Source organism: Archocentrus centrarchus, chromosome 20 (genome assembly GCF_007364275.1).
Source record: "Archocentrus centrarchus isolate MPI-CPG fArcCen1 chromosome 20, fArcCen1, whole genome shotgun sequence".
NCBI classification, from domain to species: domain Eukaryota; kingdom Metazoa; phylum Chordata; class Actinopteri; order Cichliformes; family Cichlidae; genus Archocentrus; species Archocentrus centrarchus.
The window spans coordinates 6,226,938-6,248,297 of record NC_044365.1 but is presented as its reverse complement, the minus strand read 5'-3'; the positions used below and the strand labels follow the sequence as shown (position 1 = coordinate 6,248,297).

General features: G+C 38.7%; 2 protein-coding genes across 2 annotated transcripts; both read right to left on the bottom strand.

Moving 5' to 3' along the window:
• Positions 1-414: 414 nt before the first annotated feature.
• Positions 415-9,667, bottom strand: LOC115799709 (C-C chemokine receptor type 1-like). The gene is made up of 3 exons (XM_030756979.1): positions 9,581-9,667; positions 9,213-9,411; positions 415-1,646 (listed from the first exon to the last, which is right to left on the bottom strand). The coding sequence occupies exons 2-3, from the start codon at positions 9,383-9,385 to the stop codon at positions 788-790; spliced, it is 1,032 nt and encodes a 343-aa protein (XP_030612839.1). The 5' UTR covers positions 9,386-9,411; positions 9,581-9,667; the 3' UTR covers positions 415-787.
• Positions 9,668-12,364: 2,697 nt separating this feature from the next.
• LOC115799710 (C-C chemokine receptor type 3-like) lies at positions 12,365-19,157 on the bottom strand. Its single transcript, XM_030756980.1, has 3 exons — positions 19,025-19,157; positions 18,657-18,892; positions 12,365-13,935 (listed from the first exon to the last, which is right to left on the bottom strand). Exons 2-3 carry the CDS (start codon positions 18,869-18,871, stop codon positions 13,071-13,073), a joined length of 1,080 nt encoding a protein of 359 aa, XP_030612840.1. The 5' UTR covers positions 18,872-18,892; positions 19,025-19,157; the 3' UTR covers positions 12,365-13,070.
• Positions 19,158-21,360: the final 2,203 nt, after the last annotated feature.

The following is a 21,360-nucleotide window of genomic DNA, read 5'->3' as shown; positions in this document are numbered from 1 at the left end:
TTGCACACCACACTTTTCAGTTTTTCACTTGTAAAAAATGTTTTGAATCATGTATAATTTTCTTTCCACTTCACAATTATATACCACTTTGTGTTGGTTTTTCACATTCAATTCCAGTGAAATATATTTATGTTTGTGGTTGTAATGTGACAAAATATGGAAATGTCCAAGGGGTATGAATACTTTTGAAGCCACTGTAGTATGCAAGGATGTGAAAACTGTTGCTGATTCAGAGCACTGGCTGTGTGTATTTTGTGTGTAAAAAAAAAAAAAAAGATAAGCATGTCAGTGGCTAAATGGGTTGGTTTATTGACTTATTGAGTAGATTAACCTTATACAAGACTAATACAGCAGCTAAAATAAACAGACATTAAGCAACCCTTAACTATATATATTATAACAGAATAACTTGCATATGTGAAATCTCAGGAATATCTGTTTGGTATTGCAACACTTAAGACTACATATTGGTCAAATATGATTTGTTTTGCAGATTGTGACTGAAATAATTACGATGTTGAGGTTCGTCTGATGAACATAAATCTGACAGCAGACTAATTAGTATTAACTTCTTGGAGTGTTGACCCAAACCACAGGGACACTGGATCATCATATATCACATTAATTTGATGATAAGGATTTTGCAATTTAGGTATAGTATGAGCTAAATTGTGCACCCAATCAAACTTTACTGATCTCCACCTTGACTCCAGAAAAGGAAAGCAAACTCATGCCTTCCTTTCAGATGTTAGTAAAAACCTTTACAAACAGCTGATGCGTAACATCTCTAAAACTCATTTTGTGTACTTTTTGTGGACAGGTTGCTCCTGCTGTTGTGACTGACAGACACGTGCCTCCTTAATATTGGGAAGTGTTTCACCAGCAGCCGTCTGAAGTAGTTCTGGAATTTCTTTCCAACAAATGTGTAGAAGATGGGACTGATGCAAAAGTAAATGTAGGCAATGTTACGAGTGATTTGAAGAGCATAACCCCGTTTGCGCTGTTCCTCACAGTTTGTTGGTTCATCATCCATCAGTAATACAATGTTAAAAGGGGTCCAGCACATGAAAAACAACAGCACAATTATGAATATCAGCCTGACTGTCTTGAACTTTGTCACAATCTTGGATGACAGAACAGTGATTGCAATCCTCACATAGCAGTAGACAATAACAACCAGTGGGAAGATAAAGAAAAGGAAAAGCTGAAGGTAAAACCCAGCTCTTCTCAGCAGGTCCACATTAATATTAGGAATCTCTTGGGGATACTCTTGACACAAGGTTTTGTTTTCAAGATGAGAAAAAAAAGTGAAATGACTAATCATCGGTGTGATGCATGCCAAACCACTGACCAGCCACACCACAGTGCAGGAGATTACTGCATACCTTTGATTCCTTACTTGTAATGGACCCATTGAGTATACAACTGCAAGGTGTCGGTCAAAGGTGAGAAGAGTTAGAAAAAGGACAGAGCTGTAAAAACCCAGAAAGTAGACGCTGCCAACAATCTTGCACATAGCGTCGCCGAAGATCCAGTTCGAGAGCTGCATGTAGACTGCTATGAAGGGAAGGCTGCTCATGAAGATCAGGGAGGACAACACGAGGTTCAGCAGTAAGATGTTGGTCACAGTGGTCAGCTGCTCGAACCTAGAAGGCAGTCAACCATGAAAAATTCATTATTTGTGAAAAAAGACTCATAGGCATGCAAAGCATTAAAAAAAAAAACAGTTGTATTTCTCTCCACCTTCAGGTGGTTTCCAGGAAGCTGGGATCTGTGGATTGTTTAGTGGCAGTGAAGTAAATCAGCAAAACTTTAGAATCAATCCCTTTTCTGGATATGGTCATGCTGTAGAGTCTGAGTAAGGGTCTTAAATTTCTAAAAAGAAAAAAAAAGTATTTTGGAACGTGGAAAGAAATTGTGCAGTCGATATTTGATAGAAGTTAGGTACTTTATTGTACCTTTAGAAGTACAATGGCTTCGTGGTGGTGCAGTACCATCTAAAGTGCTGCCATTATATGCTTGACAAGGGGTACTTAAATGTATCTTAAATGTATCTGGAGACCAAACAATGTTGCACCTTAAAATAGCAAATAACAAAGACCTACTGTAAAAGAAAATATTAAAAATCCTAAATTAGGTATCCATCATTAACATTAATATTCATTCAAACACCAGGATAACTCTTTCCTATCTGCACCTAAAGCCAAGCACAGAGAGAACAACAAACATATTTGGTGTGAGGCATCTGCTCCTCCTTGGCCCCACTGTGGTGTCAGTATGCACAGAAAAAGGACAAAACTTGTCAGATTGCATTAAAAACTTTTCATTTTACTAAAAGGAAATCTAAGACTAAATTAATACTATAACTCATTTTATTTGTACTTGGCCAAATGCAGACTGTGTTACAATTGAAAAGACTGCCCTAGAAAAGTTACACATTGTTATCTTAACACTGAGCTGTCGAGGTGGTTATTTTGAACCTTTGGCATTTAAAAAATCATCTATTATGATTACTATTATGAATTTTGGAGTGTGTGGGATAAAAAAAATATGATCACTTATACCAAGAACTGCTGAAGATGTAATTTTGAGCCCACAGAAATATATGTAAAACAACAACTGCGGCATGCTGAGTTGCCTAGCAACACGAGTGTTTATGCAAGATGTGACTGATAGATAAATAATGTCAGGGACTGTCAGTCAACCAGTAGGCAGCCTTATCAGAGCATGCCAGCTTCTTCTCGGTCCTCCTCATCTCCTTGTTGCAGGGATGCTGCATTCCTGAGTTAAACTATATCCAGTGGCAAGCCAGAACTAGGGCAAGCAGGGAGGACCGAGGTTTTGGGGAATGTGGCGTGACCTTTTAGTTACCATCACTCCCAGGTTCACGCCAACCCAGCATGGAACCTGTCAAGGGTGCCAGCTATGGCTTAAATGGCATACTGCTAGGAGCAGGGCAGTATATTTTGGGTGGCATTTAGGAATCTGAGGCTTCCTTTGCTATCTGTTGCACATGTTGTAGGTGGATGAGACCAAGCAGAGGGCCAACGGCTGCCACTATAGCTCAAGTGAGAAGGGCACCACAGATGTGAAAAGTAATGACAACCTATCTCATCAAACCTCGCCTAAACACTCAAATGGCTGGAAGGAATCGGCGAGTGTACTTAGATAAAAGACGAATAATTACTAGAAGGCTGAATAGGTCACTGGTGGGATGTTGAACTGAGGCAGAATGAGTCAGAGAAGGGGAGTGTGCGACAGACAGACACAGACAGAGTAGCTGAATGAGTGTGAAACTGAAATGATGGTTTAGTGGTGGCAGTACAGGCTCCACTGGCAGGTGGACAGCCTGCCTACCTGCAGAGAGCATCTGTTGTTGATATGCAAGACAGTGTAAAATGTGTGTGGTACAACTGGTCTGTGGACTAATTTTGCTTGTGTTGCCATTAGTCTATCAATTAGAACTGGAGAAGATCAAAGTTATAACATACAAAGAGCTGAAACAGGGTGTTAAAAACAATGAAAAGTATCCACTGGCAGTTCTATTGGTAAGGTCCAATAATTAGCCCTAGAGGGCACAGAGGCCTGTTATTGCTTCAGCATCAGAGATTTTAAACCTACTGTCCTTTGCTTGAGCTCCCTGAATGTTGTCAGCATACAGCTGACATAGCATCTCATCAACTTTCTCATACACTGTATATAAAACTCTCTTTTCAGTCCAAGGCCCAGGGAGATTTTGTTGAATTTCTCTCTGACATTGCCTTTTGTGTTTTCTGTGAACACCAGAAACATTTTTAGATTGCCTGCTCACACTCCAGGTAGAACTGGAGAAAGCACATCTGGTAGACAGTGACAGAGTAGAAGCATCTCAGGGGGTGTTTAGAGGGGGATCTACCTGCTGAATAGCCACTGTCTTCCACAATCTTCCACTATCTGTGGGGAAAAAAGAGGCTTCCATAGTAGTATGACTTTATCTTATAGTCTAGTCTGTCATATTTCTGACAACCTCATGACATTTTGTGTCAAATCCACCTCTGCCCCAAAGGGTCTCAAACTGAAGCCTGTCATGGAATGGTTCCTCTCTTGTGCTGCATACTATGTCCATTTCACACCGAAGAAATAAAGTCAGACTGAACTTGTTCTAGAGGTAGAAAGATTCAGGTAAATTCTGTTCTTGATTTTCTTCTAACTTTTAAGCCCAGTGTAATACGGCACTATATTGGTACTTCATATAAAATTAAGCCTAGCAGATGATAATTAAAGACTGCAAGAATGGGTTGCTACTGAGCAGCAGCCGCATTGCTTTCAGTTTGAATTGTTTAACAGCTTTATTTTTTACTATTATAATTTTAACTTTCATTTAAAGTTTATTTTCTTTCTCATTGTAATTTATACAAAATTGAAATGCATGGTTTTTGTTTTGCAAGTCATAGTATACCTCCATACTTCTATAGCTTTTGGCAATGGAAAAAAGTAAAATTTCACCAACTGATCACAGCAGTAGATCACTCTTCTAAAACAAGGATTAACACCTGCGATCTCACGTGGTCTACAGTGGAAACGAAGGGATTTCAGCAATCATGTGAAGTCTTTAGACAATAAAAATGACAAGCTTGGGGAGCTGATTAAGAGGAAGCACAGTACACAGATAGAGCCACTTAAAATGGCCACCCAGTCTGTGACAGGACCGTGGAAGATCCTTGTCCAGTGCTGGTAGTGTTGGTACATGGCCGTGATGAAAACCCCCACCAGTGACGTAGTCAGTGCAGCCACAAGTGGTATCGTCCCTAAACAGCAATATAGGAAAACCCTTCATAATGTCTATGAACCAACCAACTAACCAAGATGTGCCTGGGGGAGATTCATAGGTGTGTTTGGACACTACAAACCATTCTGCTCCCTGTAAAAAGTAATTTTAATACATCTGTGGCAGGTATAGGTTATGTCTTGTACTGCAGAAATATGATCTCCTTCTTTTTGATGCCCCATATTGAGCTCTGCGCTGTTACATTAACATACTCGTACTATTGAAAGCCAGAAATAGGCTATATGGAGCTCTGTTCTAAACATCTAGGGTGAAGACTCAGTAAAGAGCTACAGAATGGACCCAAAGTAACACGTATCACAGCCATGTTTGCTTATTTTTCATGTTATTAGATGTTTGGTAACTTTGGTAAACCACGCTTATATTACTGTGCAGATTTATGCTTCAGCGGGAAATCTATGCTGTAACCAACATCGTAACCACAAAACCCCCTGAACCCTACATTGTAACAGATGACGTAACCTAACCCAAGAAATGTACCTACATGTCGGGTCAGTGCAGTCTCCAACTACTGTGATTGATCTGTTCAGCAATGTCAATTCCTCCTGTGCTTTTTCGGCTACTTTTTTGCCACCACTTTTGAACTGATCAGTGAGAGAATAAGGATCATCCTCTCCCTCCATAGTATCAGAAAAAGGACTCACAAACGTTATTAAATTCCTGTGGGGGGATGGCTGAAACTATCAAAATGGACTTGAGTGAATGTACAAAGAAGTGGAAAAACTAGCAGGACAAATGTGCCTGTGTAGGGTCTCAGTCATCCAGGTCATAGTAATCTCTGGAGCTTGCAAAAGGCAACTGGACTTCTTTAAGTTTCTTGAAGACGTTTCTCATGCAAAAGGCTTCAGTTCCCGAGCCAAATAAAATTTGATTCACCAACATCAACTCAGTGGATAAAAACATAAGGTTCATCAGGGAGAATGCCAAGGGAAATAGGTAACTGTTCCTGGACCGTGCTAGCTCACTGAGGAAGATGGAAGCCTCAACATTGAAGTTTACTGGAGGCCCATACACACAGACCACAACCTACTCTTTGACTCTTACCACCCACTGGAAGAGTGGGTGGAGTGGGGGATCAGGGCCCTGCAACACCAAGTTGAAAACATTAAGTCAAAAGGGAAAGAAAAGGAACACACACAAGTAAAGTAAGCTTTTAAAAAGACACCAACTAGGGAGAAATAGAATGACAAACAGGTTTTTCAGAGAAACTTATGAGAATTTTCTCCAAGCATAACATCCCAGTGTAGTTCAGACCCAGCCACAACCTGAGACAAATAATGGTTCATCTCAAGGACAAAACTCCTAAACACAAGCTAAGCAACATTGTGACAGGCAGATTTAGGACCCAACTGCAGGACTCCATAGACAGGCATAAACTAAAGATTGCTTTATTGCTGAGTTCAAAAGCAAAGTACAAAAATCCTTCCAGGAGCAGAACTTGGGCAAAGAAACCAAACACAGGACTAAGACACGTGAACTTGACACAAGGACAGAAGATAAATAATATAAGGCACGGACTAAACATGGGACACCAAAGACTGAATCCAGAGACGGAAGTAAACAATAAACACAGTAATACAAAACAGCTGCTCAACCTGAAACACTAAAGAATACAAAACCAATAATAAACTATCACCTGTCTGAGAGTCCTTCCCAGGCACCACAACCCCCACCCACACCTTAATTTAGTTGACCTCATTAGGTCACTTCACAGAATGGGGCAAAGTCTCACAGTGGTTTCACCCGAAATCCTCTGGTGGTATTGACCCACACCTTTCTTCAAATCGTGGCTCGTGCGACGAAGCATACCCACTAGGTTTAAATAACATACCTGGGACTCTCCACTGTTTATTTTTAGAACTGAAGAAGCCTCTTAGACGAGAGGTGAAATGTCTTTAAAAAAAAAAAAAAAACTTAAAGAAGTAGAGTCTCTTTTTTCAAGCTCTTAAGACCACCATGACCTCCATGAGTTAGAACCTACACAGACTTCACTACTTGTTGTTCCGCTGACACACATCATTTGCACTGGTGTGAAATACCCCTCCCTGCTATGAAGAAGAAGGAAGCCCTCGTTTCTGTCTCTCTGTAAAACATTTCCTTGCAGATTTCAAGTAATTTAGTCAGTTATGTTCTGTTCTTGAATCCAGAATTTTATGCTGAAGAACTTTAATAAAATTAATCACATAAGATTTGTCCAATTATTAAATTATGGTTAAAATCCTGGGTTTTTTTGTTTGTTTGTTTTTTAAATTATGTTAATAAAACTGGAGTTTAGACATCTATTTAATATCCTCTCTATACTGCTTTTTTAATTGCAGTTAAAACACATCAAAGTCATATCATTCCTCAATCTAGATTTGGGGCATAAGCTTTGTGACATATTCCGTTGTATGGTAATGTATGATGGATTATGATTTGGGCTATTCCAGCTGTCAAAGGGTGAAGGCCAGGGCACAGCCTGGGCCAACACAGAGAGACAGACAACCATTCACAGCAATTAACCTTATTCTGCTAACTGCATGTCTTTGGACTGTGAGATGAAGCCAGAGTACCCAGAGAAAGCCCACACAGACATGGGGAGAGCATGCAAGCTCCACATAAAAAGACCCTACATGAGCCTTGTTGCCACTGATTTTCATACCCCACCTTGCCTTCTCCAATTCCACAAAACACATGTCGAATGCTTTGGCAAGTGTCTATGCACCTTCAAAATCCATTGTTTACACTGAATCTGAGGTTTAACCAGCAGGCAGTCTCTCCTCTCCGGTACACTGATATAGACCTTCCCAGGGAGGTTGAGAAGCACGATCCGCCTGAAGCTAGAACACACTCTTCAGTCCCCTTTCTTAAAAAGCAGAATCACCAGCCCGGTCTGCCAATTCAGAGGCACTGTCCCCACCTTCTATGCAACATTCCAGAGGCATGTCTAACACAGCCCTACAACATCCAGAGGCTTGAGAAACTCAGTGCAACTTTCATCCACTCCAGGGGCTTATCCACCAAGGACTTGTTTAACTACCTCAGTGACCTCACCTCCAGTGATGGGAGAGTCATCCCTCTCGTCCTCAGAATCTGCTTCCTTTATGGAAGGTATCTCATCGGAATTGAGGAGCTCCATCTCCACTGTATACAGTGTGAACAGAGCACTAATTTCCCCTCCTGAGTTGCCTAACAGTTTTGCAAAACATTTTTATGGCCACCCAAAGTCTTGCACCATATCCTAACCAAACTCCTCCCACACTCAAGTTTTTGTTTCAGCTACTGCCAGAACTGCACTCTGCTTGGCCTGTTGATACCCGCCAGTCCCGCAAGCTAAACAAGTGTGATAGGACTCCTTCTTTAACTTAACTGCTCTCTTAACCTCTGGTGTCCACTATCTGTTTTGGGGATTATTGCTATAACAAGCATCAGCTATGTTGCAGCCACAGCTCCATACAGCCACCTTGGCAATGGATCTGCAGAACAACCCCCCCTGGGAATGCTTTCGATGTTCTGCCAGAAGTGGGAATTGAAGCTTCTGCAGATCATGGCATCTGCCAGACCTTCCCAGTGCACCCTCACTATACGTTTGGGCCCATCAGGCCTGTCCAAAATCCTCCGCCACCTGATTTGTCTCACCACCAGGTAATGATCAGTTGGCCGCTCAGCTCCTCTTATTATCTGAGTGTCCAAGACATGCAGCCACAGATCCGGAGATGCAACTACAAAACTGATCATTGACCTGCAACCTAGGCCCTGGTGCCACATGTACAGTACTTATTAACACCCTTGAACATGATGTTTGTTATGCACAAACTGGCATAGATGTCCAATAAAAGATCAAATCTAAAGATCAAATTCTATGAACATTTCTGTGGCCTGAATATTGAACTGTCAGCTGTTAGAATGAATTGTTGTTGCTGTCTGATTGCAGTTTGAAACAGCATGCTACGTACTTGGATTCCTTCGTGGGCTGATGTTAAGGTCATCCAAATAAATGTGGGTGTGTTTGAAGATAAGTCTGCTGCTTTTCTCTTCTACTTCTTACAAAATAGCTGCTCAAAGATTTTATCTAGAAGTGACTAGGTGCTGCTAAATCAGTCAGCACTAACATCTTGGCATCACTGCCAAAACAAAATTGCCAATTTTTGAAAGTCACGAGATACTTGTGATTGTTCTTCACTATCAAAATAATAAAAACTGAAATGGCAAACTGCATAAAAAACAGACTTTGTGCCCCTGCCAAAGCTTTTGGCCACAATTGTAAGTATTAAAGCTTAAATATACACCTAAAAGTATTGAAAATCACAGGTTATGCGAACGCATACTGTATATGCTAACACATTCAATAATTAGAAATGAGAAAACAGCAGTGAATAAAGCTATCAAGTTTTCTTGGACCACTTACCGATGGATGATGATGAGGACCAACCCATTGCCAAAGAGACTGAAGGCAAACATGATGTAGTAAAGAATGGATAGCTGCGCTCCCAGAGTGTTGTCCTCAACCCTGCTGCATGGTGTGGTCGGTGTGTAATCGCCGTAACCATAATCATAATCATAATCAGATGTCGTTTCCATCTTTGTGTCAATTGCTTGAAGAAAAACTATTACAAACAGAAATGCAACCAAACACAGTTCATGACAGATACAGCCACTATGAGTTACACATTATACTATTTTCACGTGTATGAGAGGAAACAAAAAGAGTTAGAAAACAAAAAAAGAATTAAAGAATTAAAGCAGAGGTGAGAATAATTTGACTTTCAGACTTACTGTTCGTCCTATCGCTTCAGTCTGTTGCCTGACTGCAGAGAGAGCTCAGTTGAGTCAGTCTGAGTTCAAGTCACTCCATCATAAATCATCAAAAATAGAGGAAGTACCACAAGTGTGTGTGTGTGTGTGTGTGTGTGTGTGTGTGTGTGTGTGTGTGTGTGTGTGTGTGTGTGTGTGTGTGTGTGTGTGTGTGTGTGTGTGTGTGTGTGTCAGCATTAACTATGTTGGAGTCAACAAGGGGAAGGACTGACTAAAAGAAGAAAGAGTACACCCTCTGAGCAGAGTTCCTCCCTGATCACAGGCAAGGCAGCAACAGCATCTGTTCAGCTGTGATGACTAAAGGAGCTGGGCCATGAGGTGGGAAATACAGACAAAATAATCAAGCCACTTTGATATAAACAGGAGCAGAAGTGACCCGCACAAGGCTGTGACCTTGAGAGCAGAACAGAGTGATGAAACGACTCTGCTGATGTGCATTCTGAACGCTGTTCTGAAGTGCCTTTGGAACCGTTCCCATCCGGTTTCCACAGTCGAGTTTTCACTTTGCCTGATTAGGAGTTCAGAACAACGACTACAGTGCAATAACAAAAAAAAAAAAAAAAAAAAGATGGCATTCAGCTGCACTGGTGGTGAGATTTAGCTTCAGATACTTTGGGACAACATGACATGATTTTACATTTGGATGCTGCACAACACATGCATGATCCATGAGATCCAGAACACTGCACAGCAGCTTTGTGAGACAGAGGTTGGAACACCTCCTCAGGATGTCAAACTGCCCTCACTGATATTCCACAGATGCACACACAAGCCGTCCGTTTTCATTGGTTCCATGAAGCATTGAGTTATGGCAATGATGACACAGGTGTCATTCAGGGGCAGCACTGACGGTGGGGGTCCCACATTTTCAGTTTTTATTGAGACAGTTTTCTCAATGAAATAAAGCAGCCAGCAGAGTAAAACATATTAATGCTTGTGTTTCAGTCTCATTTTTACATCTTTAATCTTGTTTTTTTTTTTTTTTTTTTACATATTTCAGCAGTAGTGCGGCAGACTGGAGCTCCTTGTTTTTTTGGGGGTTTTTTTTAAGCCTGTCATGTCTGGCAGTTTTCGCAATTGGAACGATGATCCAAAGGCACTGATGTACCAAACATATTTGCTTTAACAAGAACAGCTCTATAAGTTTTCTATAGGCTGTTCTTGTTAATGTTTGTATTTTTATTTTTTATTTAGTAATTTATGCCAGGCAATAAGGAAAGGGACAGAAAAGAGGGATAAAAAAAAGGGGGGGGGGGGGGGGGGGGGGGGGGGGGGGGGGGGGGGGGGGGGGGGGGGGGGCAAAGGGGAGAAAGGAAAGAAAAATTGATTTTGACATCAGTTAATAAATTCCTGTCAAACTTTGAGCATCGTAGTGCAAATATGCTGTGAGTTTTAAATCCTGAAACGGTTAAAACCATCTCTGGTCTCACCTAAAATATAAGATTTCAGATTTAATATAAACACTTATGAATTTGCATGATTAATGACTTTCTGCAGTACTGCTCTTATTTGCAGCATCAGTGCTGCATTTTGCTGTTCCTCTGATCGGGTCTGACTGAATCGTTGTTCACTGTTAACGAAAGAAAGGAAAAGGGGAGGGAACACTGTGTGCATGTTTTATGTTATGAATCATTATGATTAACCCAGACACAAAGGCCCCCACATGGTGTAACTATCTCTGACTGAATACTGATTGTCAACTTTTCACAGTTGTGGAGAAGGTATCCTGTACTTAAAGAAAAGCAGAATTACTACAGTACATACACATTCTGTAAAGTTAAACTTTTACTGAAGTAAAAGTGCAAATAAAGCATACAACACTTTAGTGTGGAGGCAGCATGGTGGCCTCACAGCAAGGTATGAATCCACCTTGGCCCGGGCCTCTCTGTGTGGAGTTTGCATGTTCTTCCCGTGTCTGCGTGGCTTTCCTCCCACAGTCCAAAGACATGCAGGTACTGGGGTTAGGTTAATTGGTGATTCTAAATTGCCCAAAGGTGTGTATGTGAGTGTGAATGTTTGTCTGTCTCTCTGTGTTAAAATTAACTTATGTGGCAGTAACATGCACTAACCTGCCAATCAGATTTAACTGCTCATTAATGAAAGCACTTGAACGCTGTTCTGGATTGTTCCACTTTAACCCCTGGATGGACCTTTTTTCCTACAGATACTGACAGGGTGTGACATAGTGTTAAAAAAAAAGCACATCAACAGCTCAGAAACAATAATTGGACAAGACGTCTATTATGGAAAATATTCATTTGAAAGAAAAAAACAAATGCATAGCCTTTGAAAATGGTTACTTTAATTAAGTACTTTGCATTTATACAAATTAATGCAAGAATAATACAAAAGAAATGAACATGAAGTAACTTCCCCTTCTTATTACTGCAAACATCTGTTTCCTTTCCCACTAAATTTGGCTTCATTTACAAAACTGAATGAATTGACAAAAAATGAATCTTCACTGCAGAGACACACACACACACACACACACACATGCGCGCGCAGACTGTCACTTGGTTTGTTTCATGGTCTGAAACAAACTGTTTTAGCTCACTTTCTGTGAGCCAGCTTTCTTCTGAGCGGCTGTCCCTTGAAAAACATGAAGCAGCAGATGGGCGGGGCTTCAGCCGCAGCCTTGGGCCTAAGATGACCAAATTAAAAGCATTTTCAGTGATTTTTGGGCAGTGTGTTGCTTTGCAGTCAGATCTTAAACAAAGATTAGTCTCCTACTCCTACTCCTGATTTTTTTTTTTTTTTTTTTTTTACTATTTAGACTTTACTTTCTGCAAACTGCAATCTGTAAATATATATTTTGGTCTGAAAATGTTGTTCTTAAAGTGAAACATAAATTTAGTATTTATATTTCTTCTAGCTGGAGTTTCTCAGCTTTAACAGATAAAGAGCTGAACTCTGGCCATGAGAGGGCAGACATCACCAATATCAAACATCTACACTAGCACACATTAATCTAGTCTTCTTGAATGACAGAAAGTGAAGATACAGCTTATACAGAGAAGGAGTGGCATGTTTTCCTTTAAGGAACCATCTCTTCTTACATCACATAGTAGCAAATTAGATTGTGGTTGATAGTAGGCTAATATGAACTAATATGCAAGATTCAAGAACTTTTTCCCTTTGGTTTTTAGTTTAAAGAGAGTGGCTGAAATAATCTGGATGCAGAGGATTATCTGGTAGATATTAATCAGACTATCAGCAGACTAATTAGTCTTAACTTCTTCAACTGTTGACTTAAATTACAGAAACCTTTAAAACCTACAGAGACACCAGTTTCTAGAAATCTAAAGTTTACCTCATTACATTTTTGGACATAACATCCATTGCACTAAACTGTATCCCAGCTCAAATCTCACTGATCTCCACCTTAACAATGAAAGAAAACTCATGCCTTCTTTCAGTTGGTTATAAAACCACGGTCTGCTAAAAACCCCTAAAAATCATTTGCTGTGTTTTTTGTGGACACGTTACTTCTGCTGATGTGACTCACAGACACGTGCTTCTTTAACTTTGGGAAATGTTTCACCAGCAGGTGTTTGAAGTGGTTCTGGAATTTCTTCCCAACAAACGTGTAGAATACTGGGCTGATGCAAAAGTAAAGGTAGGCAATGGTGCGAGTGATCTGGAGTGCATAACCCAGTTCCCGTTGTTCCACACAGTCAGTTATTTCATTAGATATTTGATGCAACAGTACAATGTTAAAAGGGGTCCAGCAAGCAAAAAACAGCAACACAATGATGAATATCAGCCTGACTGTCTTGAATTTGGCTGCAATCCTGGATGACAGGACGGTGATTACAATCCTACTGTAACAGAAGACGATAATAAGCAGTGGGAAAATCAAGAAAAGAATGAGCTGAAGGTAAAACCCAGATATTCTCAGCTGGTTCATGTTGACATAGGCAAGGTTTAGAAGATGCTCATCACAAAAGGTTTTGTTATCAATACTAGAACTAAAAGTGCCATAGATGATCATCGGTCTGATACATGCCAAACCACTGATTAGCCACACCACAGTGCAGAAGATTGTTGCACACCTTCGGTTTCTCACTTGCAAGTCATTCAGTGGGTATAGGACTGCAAGGTATCGGTCTAAGGTCAGAAGAGCTAGAAAGAGGACAGAGCTGTAAAAGCCCAGGTAATAGACTGTACTAACAATCTTGCACATAACTTCACCAAAGATCCAGTTCGAGAGCTGCATGTAGACTGCCATGAAGGGAAGGCTGCTCGTGAAGATCAGGGAGGACAGCACCAGGTTCAGCAGCAAGATGTTGGTCACGGTGGTCAGCTGCTCAAACCTAGAAGGCAGTCAACATGAAAAGTTTAAACAAGACTCACAGGTCAGTCATTATAAGGCAGCAGTGTTTCAGTGGGACCCCAGGTGCTTTCCAGGCAGCTGAGCTCTGTGGATCGTTCGGTGGCAACGAAGTAAATCAGCACATCTTTAGAATCGATGCCATTTCTGGAGGTCATCTTAGCGCAAAGTCTGAGCAAAATGTTGAATACTAAAAAATTATTTTGGATTGGATACAGGAACTCAATTATCCATCAATTCTAAATAAGAACCTTTAAAAATACTGTAGCTTCTTGGGAGAGCAGTACCTTCTACGGTGCTGCCAGTGTGCCCTTGACAAGCACCTTACAAACACCAGTTGAACCCTAATAAAGCAGTACAAAAATTGAAAAAAGTCTGACAAATTGCCATAATTAGGTATGCATTATTAATCACTGAAAAACTCTTTCATATCTGCACCTACAGCCAAGTAATGGGAGAACAAACAGGTTCAAACTGAGAAACTTCAGCGCTCTTCTGTACCACAAGGAAGCCAGCAGTCAGAGAGCGAAGTGCTCTGTTGGGGTGATACGGTACTATAAGGTCTCTGAGATAAGATGGGGCTTTATTAATAATAATCGTACATATCTTCACACTGAAGATTTAAGATCTAAAACCAGAGACAGCAAACAGGAATTCAGTATTTAGCAAATCAAAGTCAGTCCATCATATAATCATATTGATATTGTATTCATGTGTCAGTGAGCAGCACTACTGAAGCAATTACTGAGTTTTCTGGATTGCATTTAATGTGAGTATGTTGATTTGAAATGAATCTTTAAATAAGTTATAATACAGACTGGAGTTCAGTGGAGTTAGAGTGGAGTTCAGTGCTTGAGCTTTGCTTTGAGCTCCCTGCATGCTGTCAGCGTACAGCCAACACAGAATCTCATCCACCTTCTGATATACTGTATATAAAACTCTCTTTTCAGTCCAGGGACACTTTGCTGAGTTTCTCTGTGACTCCGTCATTTGTGTTTACCATGAACGCTGAGAACATTTTTGTATTGCCTGCTCACCTACAGTAGGTAGAACTGGAGAAAGGACACTAAGTAGACAGTGACACATGAGAAGCATCTCAGGTGAGATGCTGTGTGAGAGGGTGTTCTACCTGCTGAATAGCCACTATGATCCACTGCATGTGGGGGGAAAAGTTATTATTTCTGACAACCTCATGACATCTACTTACTGCTGATGGAAGTACCTATATAGATGCTAATCTTACAGATTTTCTGTTTCTGATCCTGTGGTCATTAAGTTTTTACACCCCACAGTAACGACACACTCAGTTGACTGAATTACTTTATTCTGTGGAAGCATTAGAGCACAATATTACTTAGCTAAGGAGTAGCAGTTTGGCTAACTTTGGATGGTTAACCAACTTAAACTTAAATAATCAGAATATTCCAGATTTGTTAGAATTCAGAAAGAAAGCAGAAATCTGGTGAACATTCAAAACACGTAAATTTAGTGAATAAAACTTTTTTATGATCTTTAAATTTGAATTTAAAGATTGTTTAATTTAAAGAACACATTTTTTTTTCTCCTGATGCTGTAGTTCGTTACTGTCAGCAGATTAGATATAACCGTTGCGTCTCGTCGGATCATTGCTGCAGTGGGTGATCTGTTTTAGCTGTGAACAGAGTGTTTAACCATCACTGTTGTGGTGCTTCTCTTTTCTTAGAAAGAAAAAAGGAAGAAAGTAAAAAATGTCAAATACAATAATATCCTGTGGTCATGGAAATGATGTTACTGCATTTCAGAATGGTGAAACGTGGTCTGTGGGTACTGTTTTGACTCAGTCAGGGGGCCAGAAAACCATATGCCATATAGCCATTGTGCAGCTGGTCAACTGGTGGCTCTTCACTCTCTTCCTGCACTTTTCTGTCTACCTTCAATGTTGGCTATCCAATAAAGGCAAAATGGCAAGATAAATATCTTTATTTTAAAAAAAAAATCATCAGTTTGCATCAAGCACCTGTGGGTTTTGTTATTCTTAAAGTTTTGTATCCTTAGTTTGTAATTGAAATTTAGCTTTCTGTATAAGTTTTTCTGTATTTCAATATTGGTAGATTGGATTGAGTTTTTGGTGTTGAGCCTCTGCCTGGATTCAGTTATTCTGGTTTTGTCTTTGAGTTCAATAAACCCCTTTTTGCTTTGTGCCCACTGGTTTTGTGGTATATTTTATTTGCGTTCTAAAAGAGTGTGTTGTTCAAATTTATGCTTTGGTTTATCAATTCTACCCTTCCCCAGTGTCTCTTTGATAGTTTAGTTCTCTTGGTATTTCCTGCATCATCACTTGCAACAGGCAGCACTCATGGTGTGAAATGTGTGAAATACATTTCACACGTGCATTTTCTGTGAAAATGAAAACCCAGCTTAACAGAGAGAGTCGTGATATTCATCTCCAACTGGGGTTTTGTCAAACCAGCTAAAATTAATACTAAACTGCATAAACTCATGGAAACAATGCCACAGCAAATACATGCCATCATCAGAGCTAAGGGTTGTCTAATGGAGAATGTACACTTCACACGAATTATAGGAAGGAGCTGTAAAATAACCAGCTGACATATAGGCGGGTTTGTTGCTGTTGGTGGGTTCCACCATAAGCCTCTACTGCAAAGCAGGTTAGCACAATAATTTCAGGGTTAATCCTCAGGTGGCTCACTTTTTTTGTTTGGTCTGCAGGTATGTACTGACCTTGTTTCAAATTTGTACCCAGGCTGAGCCTTTGGTTTTGGTTTTCTGTTTTGTTCGTTACCTGCTGTCAGAATGTTAACCACTACCGGGGCTGCAGATGAGTAAACAATGCTGAAACGGTCTAACGCACGTCAAACATTAATTTATGGCAATGGTAATTTGTCACTACAGTCAGTAATAGGGCTGCCATAATAATGACCCAATTAACAGAGTCTGCATTTTTGCTAGCTTTTCTTTCTCGCTTCAAATAAAGTTCTCAAAAATGCAGATTTACGCAACATATTTTTCCTGATAAATTCTCAAAATGCTTCTGCTTCGTCTTTAAAGCCTCATACCACATAATGCCTAAATTCATTTTTAATTCAAGCTCCTTATTGTATCATATTTACAGTTTGGTTCACTGAGACCTTTATATATATATATACATATATAAGTATATATATATATATATATAAGTATATATATATATATACATATATAAGTATATATATATATAAGTATATATATATATATATATATATATATATATATATATATATATATATATATATATATATATATATATATATATATATATATATACATATATATATATATATATATATATATATATATATATATATATATATATACATACATATATATATATACATATATGTATATTTATAGTTAAACATAATGTACATATATATGTACATTATGTTTAACTGAATATATATACATATATATGTATATTATGTTTAACTTCTGTTTAACTGAATATATATACATATATATGTATATTATGTTTAACTTCTGTTTAACTGAATATATATATATATATATATATATATATATATATATATATATATATATATATATATATATATATATATATATATATATATATATATATATATATATGTGTATATATATATACATATATATATATACATATATGTATATTTATAGTTAAACATAATGTACATATATATGTATATATATATGTACATTATGTTTAACTGAATATATATACATATATATGTATATTATGTTTAACTTCTGTTTAACTGAATATATATATATATATATATATATATATATATATATATATATATATATATATATATATATATATATATATATATATATATATATATATATATATATATATATGTATATATATACATATATATATATACATATATGTATATTTATAGTTAAACATAATGTACATATATATGTATATATATATGTACATTATGTTTAACTGAATATATATACATATATATGTATATTATGTTTAACTTCTGTTTAACTGAATATATATATATATATATATATATATATATATATATATATATATAATTTCTAAGATTTTTGTTTTTTTACTGTGATACTTTTTTATTGAGCAAAGATTGTTCTCATGTTTAGGCTGTTGTAACACGTATAGCTCTGTCTATCCACCCCTTTCATGTGAATGTGCTCATGGCTAGACTGGGAAACCTGGCGTTGACTAATCATGTTGATTATCACCTTTGCTGATGTTTAGGTGAGTGTAGCCAGATGAGCATAAGATATGCTGGCTTTGTTGAATTTGGTTCACAGTATAGATCCATGCCACCACTGAATTAATTTTATCTTCACATCTATAACACACATGAAGTGTTTCCTGTTCACTCCCCCACAACACTGAAACATAACACTTTAATTTTTGTTGGAGCAGTAGCATCACATACTTGCCATTTTTTGAAAGTGTTATTTACAAAAAAATGAGTCCACTGTACTCATGAAATGAGCTGTGCTCTGACTCAAATCACCCAACCAAAGACTTTTACCAGTTTAACTTTACACTTAAAAGCAATGTGAATCACAGCTTCTGTGAATGCATGTAGAGTTACGAGTTAAATTACCAGACATTTCAAAATCTAAAATCCAGCATAGTTTTTATTTAAAGCCTCAACAGCAGGGAATAAAATCATTAAGTTTTATTGAACCACTTACCGATGGATGATGATGAGGACGATCCCGTTGCTAATGAGGCTGAAGGCAAACATGAAGTAGTAAAGGATGGAGAGCCATGCTCCCAGATTGTTGTCATCATCCCTGTTGCATGATTCGCCCTCTGTGTAATCGCTGTAATCATATTCAATTGTCGTTGCCATTGTTGCCATTGTTGCCATTGTCGACATTGCTGACATTGCTGAGGTCGTTGTCATTGTGTCAAATGGTATTGAAGTCTGTCAAACACAGAAATGTAAGAACAGATTCAATAACACTGAACTGTCTTGAAACTATTTGCATGTGTGTGAGAGGAGGAAGAAAAAACAAGTCTGAGGAATAAAAGCAGACATGAGGATGTGCTGACTTACTGTCTGACCAACTGTTTCTGCTTGTTGTCTCGCTAAAGATCAATTTTGGTTGTCTCAATGTCACACCAGCATAATGTAGGTAACCAAAGCAGAGGAAGGTGTGCATGCGTGCGTGCGTGTGTGCCTACAAGTGTCAACACTATATTGGAGTGAACCAGGGGGGATGGACTGACTGAAAGCCCAAAAGAAGCAACACCCCCCTCCTGAGAACAGCTCCTCCCTGAACACAGGCAATGCAGAAAAAGCATCATTGTAAATGACATGACAGAAAAGCCACAGCGGTGACTAAGAACACTTCAAAGGATCAGCCCGTGAGGTAACAAATGCAGGCAGAATTATCACGCCTGTCTGATATAAACAAGAACAGAAGTGACCTGCACAGGGTTGTGACCTTGAAAGCAGAGCAGAGTTGTAATGAGACTCTGCTAATGTGTATTCCAAAAGCTGCTCTGCAGTGCATCTGGAACCATTCCCATCTCATTTCCTTGGTCTAGTCTGCACTTTGCCTGATTATATGCTCTGACTAAAAATTGCACTGCAATAAAACAATGCATGTGAGCTGCATTGGTGGTGCCGTTTTGCTTCAGGTACCCTGAAATAATATGATTATAATACATGTGCTGAAGGTGCATGAGTGGTTAGAGGCTAAAACACAGCTCAGCAGTTCTATGATACAGACGGTCTGAACCCTTTCTCATACTCAGCGTGTCAAATACTGCTCTCGCTGGCATTTCAGACATAAACGCAAGATGTCCTCTTTCATTGGTTCCATGAAGCACCGAGTTATGACAGGGCAGTCACTCAGGGGCGCCGCTAAAGTTGAGTCCTGGAGTGACCTCCCCTAAATTTTTCCCCCCACTACACAAAACATGAATAAATAAATCACGTTATTGAATGAGTGGAAACATCTTCAGTAGTTAAAGGGGAGACATGGGGTATTGGTATCATTTTCTCAGCATAAAAAAGCGTATGCACTGTGTTTTGGTACACCTACCATATTGTTGTGGGGCAGCCACGTCTCCTATTGCATGTCAGTGGAGTCCTGAAGTTTCTTGTGGTTTGGTATTTAGTGATTTCCAGTACTCTCCACACCATTCCATTTAAAAAGTACTGAAAATGCTTCCAGCCTCACTCTCAAATCATCACATATGGATGCTTGGTGACCCATATGTTAACCTGAACCATCCGTGTTTTTTTTTTTCTTAATCAAGCAGTCTGTGCCTAAATCTAATCAAACAATAAGTGAAAGTGTTTTATCTTTTTAAGAGGTCGGGGTAAACCATGATGCAAGGATGTGTGACTGATAGCACGTGTGGCAAGTTGTCAGGTACAGCTCAGTAAACCCCATCGCCCCACCCCCCATGTCTTCTTTTTATCAGTTTTAATCTGGCTTCTCTGTGTATTGTTGTCAATATTATTTTTTTTCTGCACATTTTCATTTTGCACGAAATGGAAACAGTATAATTTTAGAAATGCTTCAAACTAAGAAAAGGGTTTGCTCGGTTAAAGAGCGGCATGTGCGAACAGTCTATAAACAAATGACACAAACATGTGTCAACTGAACCTACAACTAAAAACAGATTAAAATAGTATGTGTATGCAGTCACAGGAAATCTTTTCTATGTTGTTTTTCATATTCTACTTTCTTTTAATTGCATCATCTCATTATATCCTCCTCTTCAATTTTCCAGTCAGGTTTGAACTGCACTTGACTGGAAAATTGGTGACAAATGTGGTTTAAACCAAGTATAAATGTGAATTTGCACATAACTGGAAATTAGCTAAAATTTGCATTTGTCTTTTGCCATATATATATATATATATATATATATATATAGTACAGCTATTGACATGCACTTCACAGTGGCTGCAGCTGCTTCTCAGACATTTATTGCAAACTTCCCACAATGACCACAGAACAACAACCACAGGAAACGCTGAGCCGGTAGTGTAACTCACCTGAAATTTCTTTCCTCTTTAACTTTCTGTCAGCTTAACGTTAGGGAAATTCTTAAAAAATCTCAAACTTCCAAGAATTATTTTATGATTTAAAGATCATCTATTTGCATTAGGATGCTTTGTGAGTACAGTTAACACAGACAGCTGCTCCACGTCAGAGTTCAGCTTTTTTCTTTGCAACAGTTAACCACAAGTGCAGGCGATGTCCTTATGAAGTCAGGGTTTGACTCCACGAATCTTAGTTGAATGGAAAATCTTTGACTGCTGTTTTGAAGTTTTGACTGTTGGGGGGCAGCCCTGTGCGTCATTTTAAAATAAGTGAAAGGCTTTAGACTACAACTGATATGAGTCACATGTATTTAAGCCGTCAAAATAGA

What these genes read in the sequence shown, in the direction of transcription:
- LOC115799709 (XM_030756979.1), bottom strand. Translation starts at nt 9,385, where the DNA reads ATGGAAACGACATCTGATTATGATTATGATTATGGTTACGGCGATTAC. An exon ending in GTCCTCATCATCATCCATCG is followed by an intron (nt 1,647 to 9,212) that starts GTAAGTGGTCCA and finishes ACTGCCTTCTAG; the next exon opens with GTTCGAGCAGCTGACCACTG.
- LOC115799710 (XM_030756980.1), bottom strand. Translation starts at nt 18,871, where the DNA reads ATGACAACGACCTCAGCAATGTCAGCAATGTCGACAATGGCAACAATG. An exon ending in GTCCTCATCATCATCCATCG is followed by an intron (nt 13,936 to 18,656) that starts GTAAGTGGTTCA and finishes ACTGCCTTCTAG; the next exon opens with GTTTGAGCAGCTGACCACCG.